We start from the raw sequence: 20948 nt of genomic DNA on the forward strand, positions 1-20948 counted from the left end.
ACTGTACCTGACATGTTGACAGATACGGCAAGAAATGTTAGTGGAAGATCAATTTTCTTCAGTGGACATCTGCGACGAGTAACAACATTAATGACTAGTTTAGGATTATGGCCCCATCACATTGTCTGTCATAAGTCACAGAACGTTTTTTGTTAATTGGTCTAAAAAACAATGAACAGAGACCATGTGTATAAACCTCTATTTCCTCATAATGAAAAAATCATGTCACCAAAAATTAGCAACTTTCCCAAATGTAGTAAATCAGAGAATATATAACAGTTCTAGTGTTTTTAATTATAAGAAACTCAGTTAGAAAACAAAGAAAATATACTGTATAAAACGCTACATTTTCTACCTTAGTGAATAAAAGTCTACTAACCCCTTGTCTATGGGGTCGGCTCTGAGCTCTATAAAATCCTCTGGTGTTAACTAAACAAAATAACAAAGGTGATGTAAAAAAGGCACTTACCTGTATGTGAATCTTCAGCTGTGACGATAAACTTTTTCACAGAACTGACTCCATTGCTGTGTACTTTGTCTAGTGAGGGTAACGTGTTTATGTGAGAGATAGTTAAAAGATCTCATGCAAAACTCACAGTATGGATAAGGTTTTAAGCATTAGCCTCCAACAGTAACATTTTACCTGTGAAGTTTGGTGTTTTTTTCACATTATTCATTGCTAATTTAACCTCTTGAGTACAATAGTTTAACCCCTTGAGAACAATGATTTAACCCCCTTGAAAACAATGATTTAACCCCCTTGAGTACAATGATTTAACCCCTTGAGAACAATGATTTAACCCCCTTGAGTACAATAGTTTAACCCCTTGAGAACAATGATTTAACCTTGAGAACAATGATTTAACCCCCTGAGAACAATGATTTAACCCCCTGAGAATAATGATTTAACCTTGAGAACAATGATTTAACCCATTGAGTATGATGATTTAACTTCTTTGACTACAATGCCTTAAAGCCACGAATGCGATGACAGCCCCTCAAGTACAATGATTTAACCCCTTGAATACGATGATTTAACCCTTGAGTACGATGACACAACCCCTTAAATCATCATGCTCAAAGAGTTAATTCATTATACTCGAGGTGTTGTCATTGTATAGAAGGGCTTAAATTATCGTACTCAAGGAGTTTAAACATTGTACTCAAGGGGTTAAATCATTGCACTCAATGGGTTAAATTATCGTACCCAAGGGGATAAAGACACTCTCTGAACAAACTTTGTGAAGAAGAAGAAAGAAGAAGAAGAAACCCACCTTGCTAGACTACGTGACGGTGCTACAGTTAACTTCATGATCCATCTTACCTGAGTTACCTAAGCGCTAGCAAGGTGTTCCTCCCAAGGCGTTTCAACTCACACTAAACCTCTTATTGATTCACCGCCTGATACACTACACTCGTATGGCCCATGGTAAGTCACCGCTCATTCTCACCTACCCCTTCAAGATGTTCACTATACGACTGGCATCTAAGTCATATTACGTACTCAAACAAAAACAAAAAACTTTCATCAAATTGTTTTTTTACACTATAATTACGTTAGATAATTGTTATTGTATTAGTTAATAATATTATTTAAGTCGTGTTCTTTGAATGTGTAACAAAACTAATTATCCTTATTTTTTTTTTTTTTTGGTGTGCGAATGACACTTTATGATACAACGGATGAAGGGTTTTTGGAACGTATAGATTGTAGACGACGGTGTGTGTGTGTGTGTGTGTGGTGCGTGTGTGTGTGTGTAATAATAATAATAATAATAATTAACGGTTTATTGAAAAAATTCTGCAGCCCGAAGGCTGAAAATATACATTGGACATAAATGACTTATTACATACATTGGTGGTTTAACAAAAGCCTTCATTAGAGAAAGGTAAAGGAACATACAGTGAACATACAGATTAATGTAGGTGTTGAACAGCAAACTCGTAGTGTAGTAACTCCCTCCCAGATGGTGTTAGAGGAACTCACGTGGTGTAGTAGTTCCCTCAGATGTTGTTATGAGGGACCTGGCGTCGTGTAGTAATTCCCTCGCTGATGGTGTTATGAGGGGCCTCACGTGGTGTAGTAATTCCCTCACAGATGGTGTTATGAGGGACCTCACGTGGTGTAGTAATTACCTCACAGATGGTGTTATGAGGGGCCTCACGTGGTGTAGTAACTCCCTCACAGATGGTGTTATGAGGGGCATCACGTGGTGTAGTAATTCCCTCACAGATGGTGTTATGAGGGGCCTGACGTGGTGTAGTAATTCCCTCACAGATGGTGTTATGAGGGACCTCACGTGGTGTAGTAATTCCCTCACAGATGGTGTGATGAGGGACTTGACGTGGTGTAGTAATTCCCTCACATATGGTGTTATGAGGGACATGTGGTGTAGTAATTCCCTCACAGATGGTGTTATATGAGTGAGGTTTGGTCCCAGGCCTTCCTATCGTAGACGGATTAACACATCGGTGGTTGTTGTTGGGTCTCGCGGGGGCCGTTATCACTGGGTACCTGGGACCTCACTGTGTGAAGGATAACTTGGGTATGACTGTTACTGTTGAGTTGTTCTCACTGACTTAAGCACTGTTCACCACTGTTCACCTCTGTTTAACACTGGTTCCGTTCCTTTCATAAATGAAATTGTAACTTCTGGCGAGAACTTGTTGATATTCCGGTGGGGAGGAGGGTTCAGGGGAGGGGGTTGGTATGGGCCAACTTAACAGTTGACCTGGCTGCTCCGAGTCGAGCGCCAGGTACGTCTTGACCCTTCGGTGGTCAAGGATGTAGTGTGTGTGTGTGTGTGTGTGTGTGTGTGTGGGTGGGCAGTTAATCTGAGAGGATCCTTCGTTTTACCTTTTAAATACACAAAGGAACAATTTGCGAATAAGTAACAAATAATTCACACATGTACAAATTATATTCAGAAGCAACGAAGACAGAAATATATGATATGTAAATTTAGGTGAAACAGATTGACACATTTATCTCTCTTGGAAATGTTTCTCTTAACTTCTGCCAACAAGAATCTTAAATGCATTATTAACCTTCCAGACTCTGATATTCTCCAAGATATGGTTCATGATTTGGGGATAGGTTAGGTCAGGTCAGGTCAGGTCAGGTCAGGTCAGGCTAGGTTAGGTTAGGTTAGGTTAGGTTAGGTTAGGTTATGTTAGGTTAGGTCAGGTTAGGTTAGGTCAGGTCAAGTCAGGTTAGGTTAGGTCAGGTTAGGTCAGGTCAGGTTAGGTTAGGTTAGGTTACAGATAAGCGGTATCTTCAGCTGTCTTCCTGTGCTGGAGCGACATTGATTCACGACTTGGTCTCTTGAAGCTCCTTCCTGTGTTATAGTGAAGGTGTGGTCTGTTGTGTGTACTGTGTTATAGTGAAGGTGTGGTCTGTTGCGTGTACTGTGTTATAGTGAAGGTGTGGTCTGTTGTGTGTACTGGTTATAGTGAAGGTGTGGTCTGTTGTGTGTACTGTGTTATAGTGAAGGTGTGGTCTGTTGTATGTACTGTGTTATAGTGAAGGTGTGGTCTTTTGTGTGTACTGTGTTATAGTGAAGGTGTGGTCTGGTGTGTGTACAGTTATAGTGAAGGTGTGGTCTGGTGTGCGTACTGTGTTATAGTGAAGATGTGGTCTGTTGTGTGTACTGTGTTATAGTGAAGGTATGGTCTTTTGTGTGTACTGTGTTATAGTGAAGGTGTGGTCTGTTGTGTGTACTGGTTATAGTGAAGGTGTGGTCTGTTGTGTGTACTGTGTTATAGTGAAGGTGTGGTCTGTTGTATGTACTGTGTTATAGTGAAGGTGTGGTCTTTTGTGTACTGTGTTATAGTGAAGGTGTGGTCTGGTGTGTGTACAGTTATAGTGAAGGTGTGGTCTGTGCGTACTGTGTTATAGTGAAGATGTGGTCTGTTGTGTGTACTGTGTTATAGTGAAGGTATGGTCTTTTGTGTGTACTGTGTTATAGTGAAGGTGTGGTCTGTTGTGTGTACTGTGTTATAGTGAAGGTGTGGTCTGTTGTGTGTACAGTTATAGTGAAGGTGTGGTCTGGTGTGCGTACTGTGTTATAGTGAAGATGTGGTCTGTTGTGTGTACTGTTATAGTGAAGGTGTGGTCTGTTGTGTGTACTGTGTTATAGTGAAGGTGTGGTCTGTTGTGTGTACTGTGTTATAGTGAAGGTGTGGTCTGTTGTGTGTACTGTGTTATAGTGAAGGTGTGGTCTGTTGTGTGTACTGTGTTATAGTGAAGGTGTGGTCTGTTGTGTGTACTGTGTTATAGTGAAGGTGTGGTCTGCTGTGTGTACTGTGTTATAGTGAAGGTGTGATTCTGTTGTGTGTATGTGCTGTGTTATAGTAGGTGTGTGTTCTGTGTGTGTACTGTGTTATAGTGAAGGAATGTGGTCTGTTTTGTGTACTGTATTTATAGTGAAGGTGTGGTCTGTTGTGTGTGTACTGTGTTATAGTGAAGGTGTGGTCTGTTGTGTGCTGCTGTGTTATAGTGAAGGTGTGGTCCTGTTATTGGCTGTACTGTGTTAAAGTGAAGGTGCAGTCTGTTGTGTGTACTGTGTTATAGTGAAGGTGTGGTCTGTTTATTGTGTACTATATAGTGGGGTGTGGTCTGTTATTGTGTGCTGTGTTACTATAATGGGGTGTGGTCTGTTGTGTGTGCTGTGTGCTGGTAAAGAGGTGTGTCTGTTGTGTGTACTGTTATAGTGAAGGTGTGGTCTGTTGTGTGTACTGTGTTATAGTGAAGGTGTGGTCTGTTGTGTGTACTGTGTTATAGTGAAGGTGTGGTCTGTTGTGTGTTCTGTGTTATAGTGAAGGTGTGGTCTGTTGTGTGTTTGTTATAGTGAAGGTGTGGTCTGTTGTGTGTTCTGTCTTATAGTGAAGGTGTGGTCTGTTGTGTGTACTGTTATAGTGAAGGTGTGGTCTGCTGTGTGCACTGTTATAGTGAAGGTGTGGTCTGCTGTGTGCACTGTGTTACAGTGAGGGTGTGGTCTGTTGTGTGTCCTGTTATAGTGAAGGTGTGGTCTGTTGTGTGACTCTACTATGCACTGTAGTCCAATATTCACTGTTCACGATATGATACATTGTGTATTTTATGAAGCAGTAGAAGCAAGTCATAATTTTTCTGGCTTCATTTGGACTGTGAAGTATTTAGCAATATCCATCCACACGATTGTACTCCTGACATGCCATTATAAGGGACTGTGTGTCAGTAACAATTCTTTTTACTCTTATACTTATAATCATTGGTAGCGTGACGAGAGGAGGCTCGTGGGTATATGTAATGATAGTATCAAGTAATAGGGAAGAAATAACGGTAGATACTGTAGGTAAATAATAGACACAATATACAAATACAAAATTTATTTAAACATTAATATGGAGGTAGGAGAAAGAATATATATGTACACCACTGCTGGGTGGACATACTCAATAACACTTCCAACCCTACTGGGTGGACATACTCAATAACACATAAACTCTTATAGTCACTTAGCACCATAAAGACCAGGGCAACTGCCATTACAACACTCAGTCGTCAGGAGTGATACTCAAGCAACCGCCATGGGGTCCAGCCACCATGGAGTACTTTCCGACGAACTCTGGAGATCCCAGTGGAATAACCCCACCACACAAATAGCCCTACGGAGTTAGACACTCATCCACCAATGATGGGGGCTGGTAGTGGTGTGTGGCTTGGTGATCCGGGGTCACCTCGCAGGCCGAGCGTTAGGGCCAGACGAGCCAGCTATGGGGGCCATAGGTAGTCTGAAGTGTCTGACGGTCGGGTCTCACGAAGGTAACTGATCCTACTGGACCTCGGACATCTCCCCAGACATAGTGGATACAACATCCACGCTACAGACACGGCCTAGGCTGCGTTAGGGACCTGTATGGGTGAAGGGGCGAGCACTTACTAACAGTGACAACGACATCACATTTCAGGGGACGTTAAAGACGTAAATATGACTTCACTCAGCGCATATCAACGATGTTACTGTAACACTTGCACAATCAACTATTAATTGGGTCAACTCACTTAAAGAAGGGCGAATTACAACACAGTGGAATGGCCTACCTGTATGGGTGAAGGGGCGAGCACTTACTAACAGTTGAAATGCCCGCGGCACCCTCACTCAAAATAGGTCAGGGAGTCCACCTACTTCTATTTCGATGAATTAATTTACTGTACACTCTGACGTTGAAACTGAGACTATGAACTCCGTTCATTCCCTACTATTATCCTCACTAACAATGCTCTGACTGAGCTGTCAAAAGCAAAATTAAATTGATTACAAAGGGTTGGATGGCAACAGGTCCCAACATACAGCGTCTTGCTACGAAATCCGCAGATTATATTCAAAGTTCCCTTTAGACAAAGACGGCCTATCGATGACGTCATCAAGGAAACAGAGAAAACGGGGGACGTTTCCACTGGGGAACTCGGAAGGTTTTGTGGACGTTTGAGCGTAATATGAATCCTTAAGGTTTCCAGGTTAGCCGTCATCACGATCATGACACCATTACGACAGAAGATGTTTTATTAAAATCTCTCGATGTGTTAAGAATTTGTCTAGTTCATGTCACATACTATACTAAGCCATAAATGATTTATCTTTATAACACTAAAACACAATGATAAGTTTGATCTTGACTATGAGACATCAAGACCTGAAAGATGAATTCAAGGTTTGTAAAGTCTTATGTAAAACACTCGTCCAAAAAGTATCTTTACGGTTTTGTGTGAGACAATATGACACAACGGACGAAGGATTCTGACAACCCTACCGAGACAACAGTAGTCACAGTGTTCATTGTGAAATACATCGACCCTCTCCGTGAAGATACTTTTTGGGGTTGAGTGTATCTGAATTTAATGCCTTTTAGGATTAACCGTTGCATTAAACCTTAATACTCAATGGATTATCTCACAAAAACAGAGAAACTATTTTGTTATTGTGATTATATGGAACTTAAAGTACTGTATATCTTCCTCTACCTCAACATACAGTATATAAGCTTCACGTAGGTTAGGTTAGGTTAGGTTAGGTTACATTATGTTATCTATGTATACTGTATAACGTCTATGTATACATTTGCTTCTACGACACAATAATTCCAGAAATAGATTAAAATGATCACTGAGGCGACATTCCCTCAAACACTCGCGACGAATACTTATAAAATCCACACACGTATCTTCCTCACATCAATGCACTTAAATAAATAACAAGACTCGGTGACACAGGACACGACTGTTAAAAGCAAAGTTATATTTTTATTTCATTAAATTAGATAGTCCTCGTGTACTTAGGTTAATTTTACTGTATTGAAAAACTCGACGCAGGACACACACTACCATACTCGACGCAAGACACACACGACCATACTCGACGCAAGACACACACTACCATACTCGACGCAAGACACACACGACCATACTCGACGCAAGACACACACTACCATACTCGACGCAAGACACACACTACCATACTCGACGCAAGACACACACTACCATACTCGACGCAAGACACACACGACCATACTCGACGCAAGACACACACTACCATACTCGACGCAAGACACACACTACCATACTCGCCGCAGACACACACTACCATACTGACGCAAAGACACACACTGCCATACTCGACGCAAGACACACACTGCCATACTCGATGCAAGACATACACATACTGACGCAAAGACACACACTACCATACTCGACGCAAGACACACTACCATACTCGACGCAAGACACACACTGCCATACTAGGCGCAAGACACACACTACCATACTAGGCAAGACACACACTACCATACTAGGCGCAAGACACACTACCATACTCGACGCAAGACACACACTACCATACTAGGCGCAAGACACACACTACCATACTCGACGCAAGACACACTACCATACTCGACGCGCGACACACACTACCATACTAGGCGCAAGACACACACTACCATACTAGGCGCAAGACACACTACTACTACTCGACGCAAGACACACTACCATACTCGACGCAAGACACACTACCATACTAGACCAGACACACACTACCATACTCGACGCAAGACACACTACCATACTCGACGCAAGACACACACTACCATACTAGGCGCAAGACACACACTACCATACTCGACGCAAGACACACTACCATACTCGACGAAGACACACACTACCATACTAGGCGCAAGACACACACCTGCCATACTCGATGCAAGACACACACTACCATACTCGACACAAGACACACACTACCATACTAGGCGCAAGACACACTACCATACTCGACGCAAGACACCACTACCATACTCGACGCAAGACACACATTACCATACTCGACGCAAGACACGCACTATTATACTCGACAAGACAGCACTATTATACTCGACGCAAGACACACCCTGCCATACTCGAGCAAGACACACACTACCATACTAGGCGACCACACTACCATACTCGACGCAAGACACACTACCATACTCGACGCAAGACACACTACCATACTAGGCGCAAACACACTGCCATACTCGTGCAAGACACACTACCATATCGACGCAGACACACACTACCATACTAAGCGCAAAGACACACTACCATACTCGACGCAAGACACACACTACCATACTCGACGCAAGACACACATTACCATACTCGACGCAAGACACGCACTATTATACTCGACGCAAGACACGCACTATTATACTCGACGCAAGACACACCTCTGCACCTCGACGCAAGACACACTACCATACTCGACGCAAGACACACTACACCATACTCGACGCAAGACACACACTACCATACTCGACGCAAGACACACACTACCATACTCGACGCAAGACACACTGCCATACTCGACGCAAAGACACACTACCATACTCGACGCAAAGACACTACCATACTCGACGCAAGACACACTACATACACGCAAGACACACACTACCATACTCGACGCAAGACACGCTATTATACTCGACGCAAGACACACACTACCATACTCGACGCAAGACACACACTACCATACTCGACGCAAGACACACACTACCATACTCGACGCAAGACACACATTACCATACTAGGCGCAAGACACACACTACCATACTCGACGCAAACACACACTACCATACTTGACGCAAGACACACACTACCATACTCGACGCAAGACACGCACTACCATACTCGACGAAGACGCACTACCATACTCGACGCAAGACACACACTACCATACTCGACGCAAGACACGCACTACCATCTTCTGTTTACTTTTAACAATATCATCACACGGAATATTAACTCACACACAGAAGAGAATAACTCCAAAATCTGGAACACATTATATCAGCAAGTTCTTTTGTACAGTTTATTAATAAAGTTATGACTATGACTATCACTCTCGTACATACATTTATATTTTTAACTAATTACAATGATAAAACAATCTGATACCTTAACACATCACAAAATGTTATCACAATGGGAGGTAATGGTTGAGGATTATGTAATTTTAAAGATGTGTTGCATAGTTCTCCTCAAATAGCCATATAGATATACCTACACGGCACCTCTCTTTCCGCAGGCGTTCATGACGATCTGTAACACTGCGCTGTACATCCCGTGTGGTGTGCTGAGAATGTTCTGGCCATTTGCAGTTCGATGAAAAACTAACCCAACCCAACCCAACCCAACCCAACCCAACCCAACCCAACCTAACCAACCCAACCCCCTAACCCAATCAACAACCCAACCCAACCTAACCCAACCTACCAACCTAATCTTGTATTCCGAGGGGTAATCTCAGCACGCTTCAAGCCTTAATAATGTCATCATCGCACTGCACATATCCAGACCATTTTCAGTATGATACACTCTCACCGCACCACCCTCCTCTGTCGGTCATTCTCGTGGTCCGGTTGACATTACTCACTCTCCTCACTCCCCGCTGCCCCCCGAGGGACACTGTAGTAACATTCCACCGCCTCGTTTGTCTCAGTTACGTTGGTTACAAACAGGAGGACGTGCAGTACATCACCCGGGTCATGAAAGGTGGTGAAACTCTCATAACAGTTATTCATTTAATCCTACTGCTGCTGGCTGAGTGGCTGGCTGGCTGCTCACATTGCTCTGTCCAAATATCATAACACTAATGCCTTACCTGACTAATCTCCAGTGTACAGCAGGACATGGTGGTGTATATGACGTGTAACTCCAGTGTACAGCAGGACGAGGCCATAACATAAACTCCACTTATCACGGAGGCCAATATAAGACTTGACTGATCACACCTGTCACATGACCTACAACGGCGACACTCTCAGTTGTATCTCACACTCTAGTAATGTCCACCGTGCTACTGTCTTATTATCTCCTATGTTTAACTATCATTCTCTCTTAAATTTATCTCACAATCTACATCTACCACTAAACGGACACCTTTACCCTGAAGAGTTTCTCCGTGTGTCTTAAACAAGCTATTTACCTCGACTTACCCTCCACCACCGTCTAGAGAGCACCGTGGATCAGTGTCAGCTGGTGTGGTTGTGACCCCAAACTTTTATACCTCTCTTAGTTCCTCTAATGTTTGAATCCTTTGTCTATCCCAGCTTAGTTTACTGTCGTACATATGTCTTTATCACCATTTTCATGATATCTTTCTTCTATGCATTCGTTTCTTTATTTATCTTTCCCATTCCTCTTCCTCAGGTGCTGTTTCTTCTTTCTATATTAAACTAATCCCAACGTCTCTGTCCCGCAGGTAACTCACTCTTCATCACCTACATCAATCTTTACCTAATGTTCCCCAATAATGTCTTGGTCTATCTGCCGCCATTATATATAGTATTTCTCACATTTTGTATATGATTGTCTTATCTCCCGCTTTAAAGTTCTGTACACCGATAAATCTGCGTCATTCTGTTCCTTTACTGATTACTGTTTCTTGGGAATATCTTGAAATTATGTAGCAAATGCTACAACACAAACCTTCTTTAAGTCTGTTTATCCCCACCTCCTGTTACCTGGTACAACCTCCCCCTCCAAAGCAACAAGATCTTACATTTTTACGTAAGACCTTGTGGTTCTAGCCCGGCCTTTATCAGTCTATCTCCTCTCGGTAACTGCCAACACTAATAGGTCCTCCCTGGCCCTCACTGTTCTATTTTGCATGTTGCCAACCTTATCTTGCGCGGATCATCCTCCTTTGGGAAGACACTAGTGTTCTCAGCTCCATTGCTTGGCTCCCCAGACGGCCACCGACGCTCCATCTCACTCTCATCCCTCTTAATTATCCTTCCTGGCCGTCCTAACCCACCCGCTCGCTCCTGACACACTCCCTGGAGCCTCCGTGTCTCTGTCTGTCTGTCTGTCTCTCACTCAGAATCTCTTCTGGGGTGTGGGTCATGGTGTCTATGTGTCAACACCTTCATGTCCACGTCGCAGCTAGTGTTTGACAAATCATCACAAATCACTTTTATGTTGATTAAAATTCAGCACAACACACAATAACACTATATATATATATATATATATATATATATATATATATATATATATATATATATATATATATATATATATATAGTGTGTGTGTGTATGTATGACCACAATCAAACGTTAGCACAGGCAGTCTAGATATCCAGAAAGTGTACTACCAAAACATTCCAACTTGGCTGAAATTCCCCACAGAATAATTCCGGAAGCAGTGTTGGGAGCGAGAGTGCTTTTACAGTCTATTTTGAAACAACATCGCATGCATTTAAATCCACAATTAATGGTAAACATAGTGGGAACAGAAGCCAATGAGGAGGTGAGTCGCACCACCGCTCCCACCTGCGTCCAGCACCGTTCTTGTGTAATTACTAATGTAAACATGTTAATTCTTTCATTGACTTAGATGAAACAATAGCGGCATCTGAGGCTATTGACTATGAAAGGGCTGGACGACTGACACACGAGATCCAGTGCACATTTTATAGAAAGCTACAACAACTAACTGACTGTAATAAACAACTAAACGAAAGATATGAAGCAAAAACAAAACAATAATTTATATGGATGAAAAGTAGTTAATTGATCTTAAACGTGAGGTAGTTAAGAGTACTACTGTCTCAAGGTATCGTAATATAATCCTGATAAAACTTTACTTTGTTAGTATCGAAATCAACAAACGTCGATGGTGTTGTCTCGGGATACCGACAAATGGAGTCCATAAATGATCTTATTTATCATTACACTAATACTGAAGCAACACTGGTCTATCTTCCTTATACTGACACTAATACTGAAGGTATTTTAGGTCACCTTCCTCATAATAAGTCATGTTAGCTTTTACTTTCATTTTCACGTTCATTGTCCCTGTGAGTGAGTGAGTGAGTGACTAAGTATGAAATTCTCACTTTCTGGTAAACTATTAAATTTCTTCTGGGAAGTTTGTCATAAATCCTGAATATCTCAAGACAACTTGGTCCGTTTGTTAAGACAACCTTACCTAAGTTTTGTGATAAGTTGTGTATACAGGGATCAGGAGATAACCAACACACTCCTGCAATGTGAGGAGGAGGAACGCCCTAGGATGCTTGCTGAGTGTTGGGATGTCGTCTCCTCACAACACCAGCTTCCTGCCAAGTGTGACCTGTCTTAACCACACAGCATACTTAGTCCATCATATGTGGTGTGTCTTGACCACACTACATACTATTTTCACCAATAATAGAGAGTCCTCACCACACCTCGCATTGTACTGCAAGTGTAGGATGTCCCCGCCACGCTCATACTCCACCAAGGGTTGTCCTGCACTCTGATAGTCAGACCAGATGACATTTGTAACTTACACGACACATGAGACGGTTTGTCATGAAGATTTGTACACTATAACTTGTTACATGTGGCAGTGTGTATCGACGTTACTCTGGTTGTGATGCAAAGATGTAATAACCCGTTAAATGTTTAGACAGAATCGCGTACAAACATTGCAGTTTTACAGTAGAGACCCAACTGACAGGAAAGATTACACACACACAAGATCAAAAGCGACAGTGAGTGAAATGTACCATCAAACAAGAGTGTAGGCGGCGGGAACTACACTACGAGAAATTGTGATCACTGGCGGACAAAAGTGTGGAATGAAAAGCAAAATTGAGCAGTCTAGATTGAAAATAAAAGTGTGGAGAGATTTATTCATAAATGAAAGTGAGAGCATATATATATATTTATAAACGCCTTGGTTAAGGACGTTCAGGTGACGGGCAAATCGAAGGGAATGATTAAAACTCGCCTCTTGACGCATTCAGTATTTATTGATGTGGTCAAAACCTGCAGAGAATGAGGCGTTCATTAGTATTACATGGTGATCTATCTGATACATAATTAGTTAGTCTCAGACGATTTCATCTTAATTACAATTGATTATTAAGCATAGTGACATGATACAAAGTTCATAACTCTATTAATCTTAGTTACATTTCATCCCGCATTGTTGTATTTCTCCAGATAAGGCAGAAACGAGTGGGCATAATTAGTCCACAATATTTCAGTACTGAGGGGTATGTCATCACTTTGGCTGTACTTACAAGTGCGGGTCAATGCGAACCAGTATGGTGTTCCAAGGGACAATAGTACTGTGCAAATTGTTCCAGCACAAAACGGCCAGGAGTGGGAGTCGGTGTTTACCACAGAGGGCTGGTGGCTGCATGGTCCTCACAGCAGTGGCTGCATGGTCATCACAGCATCACTTGAGAAGGCGATCTGCCTCATGGAGTCCAGGAGGCCACGCCACACTTTAAACCATACACTCAGCAGAATCAGAGCATCTTGTTTGTGCAGGTAGCGTGGGGCAGTTCCCAATGAGGTTCACGGCGCCATCAGCTCGATGAACAGGCTTTGTGTGAAATATAACAGAGTCTAGGACTGCTTTTAGTGTCCTTGTGGGTTGGTCGGTAGCATTCCCTAGTCCCACCCAGTAGGTCGAGGGTTCGAGTCCTGGCTGGTGAGGTCGTTGATTATATGTTCAAAGTCCGCGTGTTATATGGACTAAAATTGAAGTATATATATGGTACCTCATGTTTCATACCAGCTGGATTTGGTAAAATGCTACTGACACCACATACCCGGCACAGGCAGTTCCCAATGAGGTTCACGGCGCCATCAGCTCGATAAACAGGCTTTGTGTGAAATATAACAGAGTCTAGGACTGCATATAACATCATCCATCATCACTACATATAACACCATCCATCATCACTACATATAACACCATCCATCATCACTACATATAACACCACCCATCATCACTACATATAACAACATCCATCAGCACTACATATAACACCATCCTTCATAACTACATATAACACCATCCATCATCACTACATATAGCACCACCATCACATCCATCACTACCACCACCATCATCACTACCACCACCACTACTACCACTATCATCATTACCACCACCATCATTACTTACTATCAACCAGTTTCTACCACCACCACTATCACCACAAACATGCCGCTATCACCATTACCACCACTACCACTGTCACTACCACCGTCACCACCACCACTACATATAACCATCCATCATCACTACATATAACATCATCCATCATCACTACATATAGCACCACCCATCATTACTACATATAACACCATCCATCATCACTACATATAACACCATCCGTCATCACTACATATAACACCACCCATCATCACTACATATAACATCATCCATCATCACCATATAACACCATCCATCATCTACATATAACATCACCCATCATCACTACATATAACACCATCATCACTACATATAACATCATCCATCATCACTACATATAACACCACCCATCATCACTATATATATCATCCATCATCACCATATAACACCATCCATCATCACCATATAACACCACCCATCATCACTACATATAACATCATCCATCATCACTACATATAACAATCCATCATCACTATATATAACATCATCTATCATCACTACATATAACACCACCCATCATCACCATATAACATCATCCATCATCACCATATAACACCACCCATCATCACTACATATAACACCATCCATCATCACTACATATAACATCATCCATCATCACTACATATAACACCATCCATCATCATATAACATCATCCATCATATATAACACCACCCATCATCACCATATAACATCATCCATCATCACTACATATAACACCACCCATCATCACTATATATAACATCATCCATCATCCTACATATAACACCATCCATCATCACTACATATAACACCACCCATCATCACCATAACATCATCCATCATCACTACATATAACTACATCCATCATCACTATATATAACATCATCTATCATCACTCATATAACACCCATCATCACCATATAACATCATCCATCATCACACCATATAACACCACCCATCATCACTACATATAACACCATCCATCATCACTACATATACACCATCTGTCATCACTACATATAACACCACCCATCATCACTACATATAACATCATCCATCATCACTACATATAACACCATCCATCATCACTACATATAACACCACCATCATCACTACATATAACAACATCCATCATCACTAACACCATCCATCATTACTACATACAACACATTATCATCACACATATAACACCATCCATCATCACTACAGATCGGTAAAGTAGTTCCGAGATTCTCGTGCGGACACACACACACAGACATACTTCTTTGTTTTTATTTATATATATATATATATATATATATATATATATATATATATATATATATATATATATATATATATATAAGAATAAAGATGAGGACAGCGAGGGCAGCTACGTTCCAAACAAGAGTGTAAGACATCTCTCAAGAAAGGGAGAAAATGGTTATGTTAGAAGAGAATGGGGTCAGGTCCATAGCAAAAAGAATCTGTGGAAAGAAAAGGAAGAAAAATTGACTAGAACTGAATTCCTTATCAAGGCACCAGAGTGGCTCCTCCGTCGAGAGATGAGAATTTTTCCACCATTTGCTATTAATATTTTTGAATGCTGAGACACTGAATCATTTTACTTCTTCTTTAGGGCTGATATATATAAAGTATTTGTTAATACCAAACACAGTACAGTGTTTATCTTTGACTGTGACTTCATGACATCAGAATACTTTTTTTTTCAAATTTGATAAGTTATACAAACTTTATTGAATATTAAATGAAAAAAAAGAGTCAAATATGAAGATTCAATTATCATGTGATGTATTGTCAGGACTCACTACGGAGACTCGTGGAACTACACAACATTAAATGGTGTACAGTCGCCTGCACTTACTGTATACCTGGTATAGTAGATGTGGCAACTCTGTCTGGCTACTATTGTGAGGCGCCTTGGGATCATTCCGGAGTTTAATACGATGTCAATAAACACAGTTCGCACATCTCACAAAACGCGGCAGCCACTGTACCCATTATAAGTGCAGGCGACTGTACCTGTCACCACCAAGACTATCCACCTTTTACCCCCTGATGATACATAGCAACCTAGGGGAAGTATACCCACGCCCTCCATCATTCCCTTCGTCTCGAGAACTACCGATATTGGAGACGCATTTATTCGTCCAAGCTTTTCAGTGACGAGGAACCGTTCAAGGGGGCCAGTCAACCTCGTAATCCAACAGTTAGATTGTCCAGCCCAGAAAATTGGCTGGGAAGGTCTTTCTTATTCTCTAAATGGCTGGAGGAGCAACAGGGGTCTGAGCTGCTCCACGGGAACACTTGCTGACAGTTGTCTACACAGAGAGACCCAAGCACAGACCAGAGAGACTCAAGCACACACCAGAGAGACCCAAGCACAGACCAGAGAGACTCAAGAACACACCAGAGACCCAAGAACACACCAGAGAGATTCAAGCACACACCAGAGACAAGCACACACAGAGACCCAAGAACAAACCAGAGACCAAAGCACACACCAGAGACTCAAGCACACACACACAAGAGAGACACAAGCACACACAGAGACTCAAGCACACCAGAGACTCAAGCACACACCAGAGACAAGCAGAACAGAGACTCAAGCACACACCAGAGACTCAAGCACACACCAGAGAGACTCAAGAACACACCAGAGACTCAAGAACACACAGAGACCCAAACACCAGAGAGACCAGAACACACCAGAGACCCAAGACACCAGAGACTCAAGCACACACCAGAGAGACTCAAGCACACACCAGAGACTCAAGAACACACAAGAGAGACTCAAGAACACAGAGATTCAAGAACAAACCAGAGAGACTCAGAACACACCAGAGACTCAAGAACACACCAGAGAGAAAGAACACACACAAGAGATTCAAGAACAAACCAGAGAGACTCAAGAACACACCAGAGAGACTCAAGCACACACAGAGAGACTCAAGCACACACAAGAGACACAACACACCAGAGAGACTCAAGCACACACCAGAGAGACTCAAGCACACACCAGAGAGACTCAAGCACACAGAGACTCAAGAACAAATCAGAAACCAAAGCACACACAAGAGAGACTCAAGCACACACAAGAGAGCCAAAAGCACAGACCAGAGATACAAGCACACATCAGAGAGACTCAAGCACACACCAGAGAAACCAAACCACACACCAGAAGCTCAAGAACACACCAGAGAGACCAAGAACACACCAGAGAGACTCAAGAACACAGAGAGACTCAAGAACACACCAGAGAGACTCAAGAACAAACCAGAGAGACTCAAGAACACACCAGAGACAAGAACACACCAGAGGACACAAGAACAAACCAGATAGACCAAAAGAACACCAGAGAGAGACCCAGAACACACCAGAGAGACACAAGAACACACCAGAGAGACTCAAGAACACACCAGAGAGACTCAAGAACAAACCAGAGAGACTCAAGAACACACCAGAGAAACCCAAGAACACACCAGAGAGACTCAAGAACACACCAGAGAGATTCAAGAACAAACCAGAGAGACTCAAGAACAGAGAGACACAAGAACACACCAGAGCGACTCAAGAACACACTAGAGACTCAAGAACACACCAGAGAGACTGAAGAACACAGAGAGACACAAGAACACACCAGAGCGACTCAAGAACAGAGACTCAAGAACACACCAGGACTCAAGAACACACCAGAGACTCAAGAACACACTAGAGAGACTCAAGAACACCAGAGACAAGAACACACCAGAGGTGGAGTGGAGCCCAGGTAGACACTGAAGGTGGAGGTAGGCACAGAGGGTGGAGGAAGATACTGAATGTGGAGGTAGACACAGAAGGTGGAGGTAGACACAGGGGGTGGAGGTAGACACAGTGGGTGGAGGTAGACACAGAAGGTGGAGGTAGACACTGAAGGTGGAGGTAGACACTGAAGGTGGAGGTAGGCACAGAGGTGAAGGTAGACACTGAAGGTGGAGGTAAATGAAGGTGGAGGTAGACACAGGGGTGGAGTTAGACACTGAAGGTGGAGGTAGCACAGAGGGTGGTGGGAAGACACTGAAAGTGGAGGTAGACACTGAAGGTGGAGGTAGACACAGGGGGTGGAGGTAGACACTGAAGGTGGAGGTAGGCATAGAGGGTGGAGGTAGACACTGGAGGTGGAGGTAGACACTGAAGGTGGAGGTAGACACTGAAGGTGGAGGTAGACACTGAAGGTGGAGATAGACACTGAAAGTGGAAGTAGACATTGAAGGTGGAGGTAGACACTGAAGGTGGAGGTAGACACTGAAGGTGGAGGTAGACACTAAAGGTGGAGGTAGACACAGAAGGTGGAGGTAGACACTGAAGGTGGAGGTAGACACAGAAGGTGGCGGTAGACACTGAAGGTGGAGGTAGACACAGGGGGGTGGAGGTAGACACAGGGGTGGAGGTAGACACAGGGGTTGAGGTAGACACAGGCGGTGGAGGTAGACACTGAAAGTGTAGGTAGACACCTGAAGGTGGATAGACACTGAAGGAGGAGGTAGTCAATGAAGGTGGAGGTAGACACAGGTGGAGGTGAGACACTGAAGTTGGAGGTAGACACAAGGGGTGAGGTAGACACTGAAGGTGGAGGTAGACACTGAAGGTGGAGACACAGGGGATGGAGGTAGACACTGAAGGTGGAAGTAGACACTGAAGGTGGAGGTAGACACAGGGGTGGAGGTAGACACAGAAGGTGGAGGTGGACTCAGGGGGTGGAGGTAGACACTGGGGTGGAGGTAGACACTGAAGGTGGAGGCAGACACTGAAGGTGGAGGTAGACGCAGGGGGGTGGAGGTAGACACACAGGGGTGGAGGTAGACACAGGGGATGGAGGTAGACACTGAAGGTGGAGGTACTGAAGGTGGAGGTAGACGCAGGGGGTGGAGGTAGACACACAGGGGTTGAGGTAGACAGGGGTGGAGGTAGACACTGAAGGTGGAGGTAGACACGAAGGTGGAGGTAGACGCAGGGGTGGAGGTAGACACAAGGGGTGGAGGTAGACACACAGGGGATGGAGGTAGACAGGGGATGGAGGTAGACAGGATGGAGGTAGACACTGAAGGTGGAGGTAGACACTGAAGGTGGAGGTAGACGCAGGGGTGGAGGGAGACACAGGGGGTGGAGGTAGACACAGAAGGTGGAGGTAGACTCAAGGGGTGGAGGTAGACACTGAAGGTGGAGGTAGACACTGAAGGTGGAGGTAGATACTGATGGTGGAAGTAGACACAGAAGGTGGAGGTAGACAATGAAGGTGGAGTTAGACACAGGGAGGAGGTAGACGAAGGTGGAGGTAGACACAGGGGGTGCACGTGAGACACAGAAGGTGGAGGGAGACACTGAAGGTGGAGGTAGACACAGGGGTGCAGGTAGACACTGAAGGTGCAGGTAGACACAGGGGGTGGAGGTAGACACTGAAGGTGGAGACACTGAAGGTGGAGGTAGACACTGAAGGTGGAGTTAGACACAGGTTGGAGGTAGACACTGAAGGTGGAGGTAGACACAGAAGGTGGAGGGAGACACTGAAGGTGGAGGTAGACACTGAAGGTGGAGGTAGACACTGAAGGTGGAGGGAGACACTGAAGGTGGAGGTAGACACAGGGGTGGAGGGAGACATGAAGGTGGAGGTAGACACTGAAGGTGTAGGTAGACACTGAAGGTGGAGGGGAGACAGGGGTGGAGGGACACTGAAGGTGGAGGTAGACACAGGGGTGGAGGGAGACACTGAAGGTGGAGGTAGACACTGAAGGGAGGTAGACACAGGGGTACATAGACACAGAAGGTGGAGGGAGACACTGAAGGTGAAGGTAGACACTGAAGGTGGAGGTAGACAGTGAAGGTGGAGGTAGACACAAGGGGTGGAGTTAGACACAGGGTTGGAGGTAGACACTGAAGGTGGAGGTAGACACAGAAGGTGGAGGGAGACACTGAAGGTGGAGGTAGACACTGAAGGTGGAGGTAGACACTGAAGGTGGACTTAGACACAGGGGTGGAGGTAGACACTGAAGGTGGAGGTTGATGGTTACAAGTGTTCCCTGAAGAATGCAGTGATGGTGGGGAAAACACTGAGAGTCAGATTTATTAAGGGATAGGAGAAATACAAGCGGTGACTAAGCATGCCATGCACAGCTCACACAGTCGAACTGAGGCTGCCTTATGCCTCAGCAACCTGGGGGCAATGCCTTACATAACAAGTGCAGTGTTTCCGCATGATATATATAAATGCCACTCGGCACATTATTATTCTACAGTTGCTACTTTGTTGTATAGATACCTTCCATCTCCTGCCCCTGCAGCTCACATAGTCTTTGTCTTGGCTGGGACTTCTCAGTCCCTAAGTGGCTCCGGCGTCAGGAGTGCACTGTGGGGGACCGGATCCTCGTGAGGTGTGGTGACTCGTCCTCGGTCAGGGCCAGCAGAAATTGAGACTGGCG

The 20948-nt window shown here is 43.8% G+C and overlaps 1 protein-coding gene across 1 annotated transcript in view; it reads left to right on the top strand.

The window, feature by feature from the left end:
• LOC121876347 (splicing regulatory glutamine/lysine-rich protein 1-like) overlaps positions 1–18266 on the top strand; it is a 22208-nt gene extending 3942 nt beyond the window's left edge. The window contains exon 2 of the mRNA XM_042381417.1: positions 16657–18266. Within this exon, the coding sequence (XP_042237351.1) occupies positions 16657–18266 (1610 nt within the window). The remainder of the gene's footprint in view (positions 1–16656) is intronic.
• Positions 18267–20948: the final 2682 nt, after the last annotated feature.

This window comes from Homarus americanus, unplaced genomic scaffold, assembly GCF_018991925.1.
Source record: "Homarus americanus isolate GMGI-L3 unplaced genomic scaffold, GMGI_Hamer_2.0 scaffold34921, whole genome shotgun sequence".
NCBI classification, from domain to species: domain Eukaryota; kingdom Metazoa; phylum Arthropoda; class Malacostraca; order Decapoda; family Nephropidae; genus Homarus; species Homarus americanus.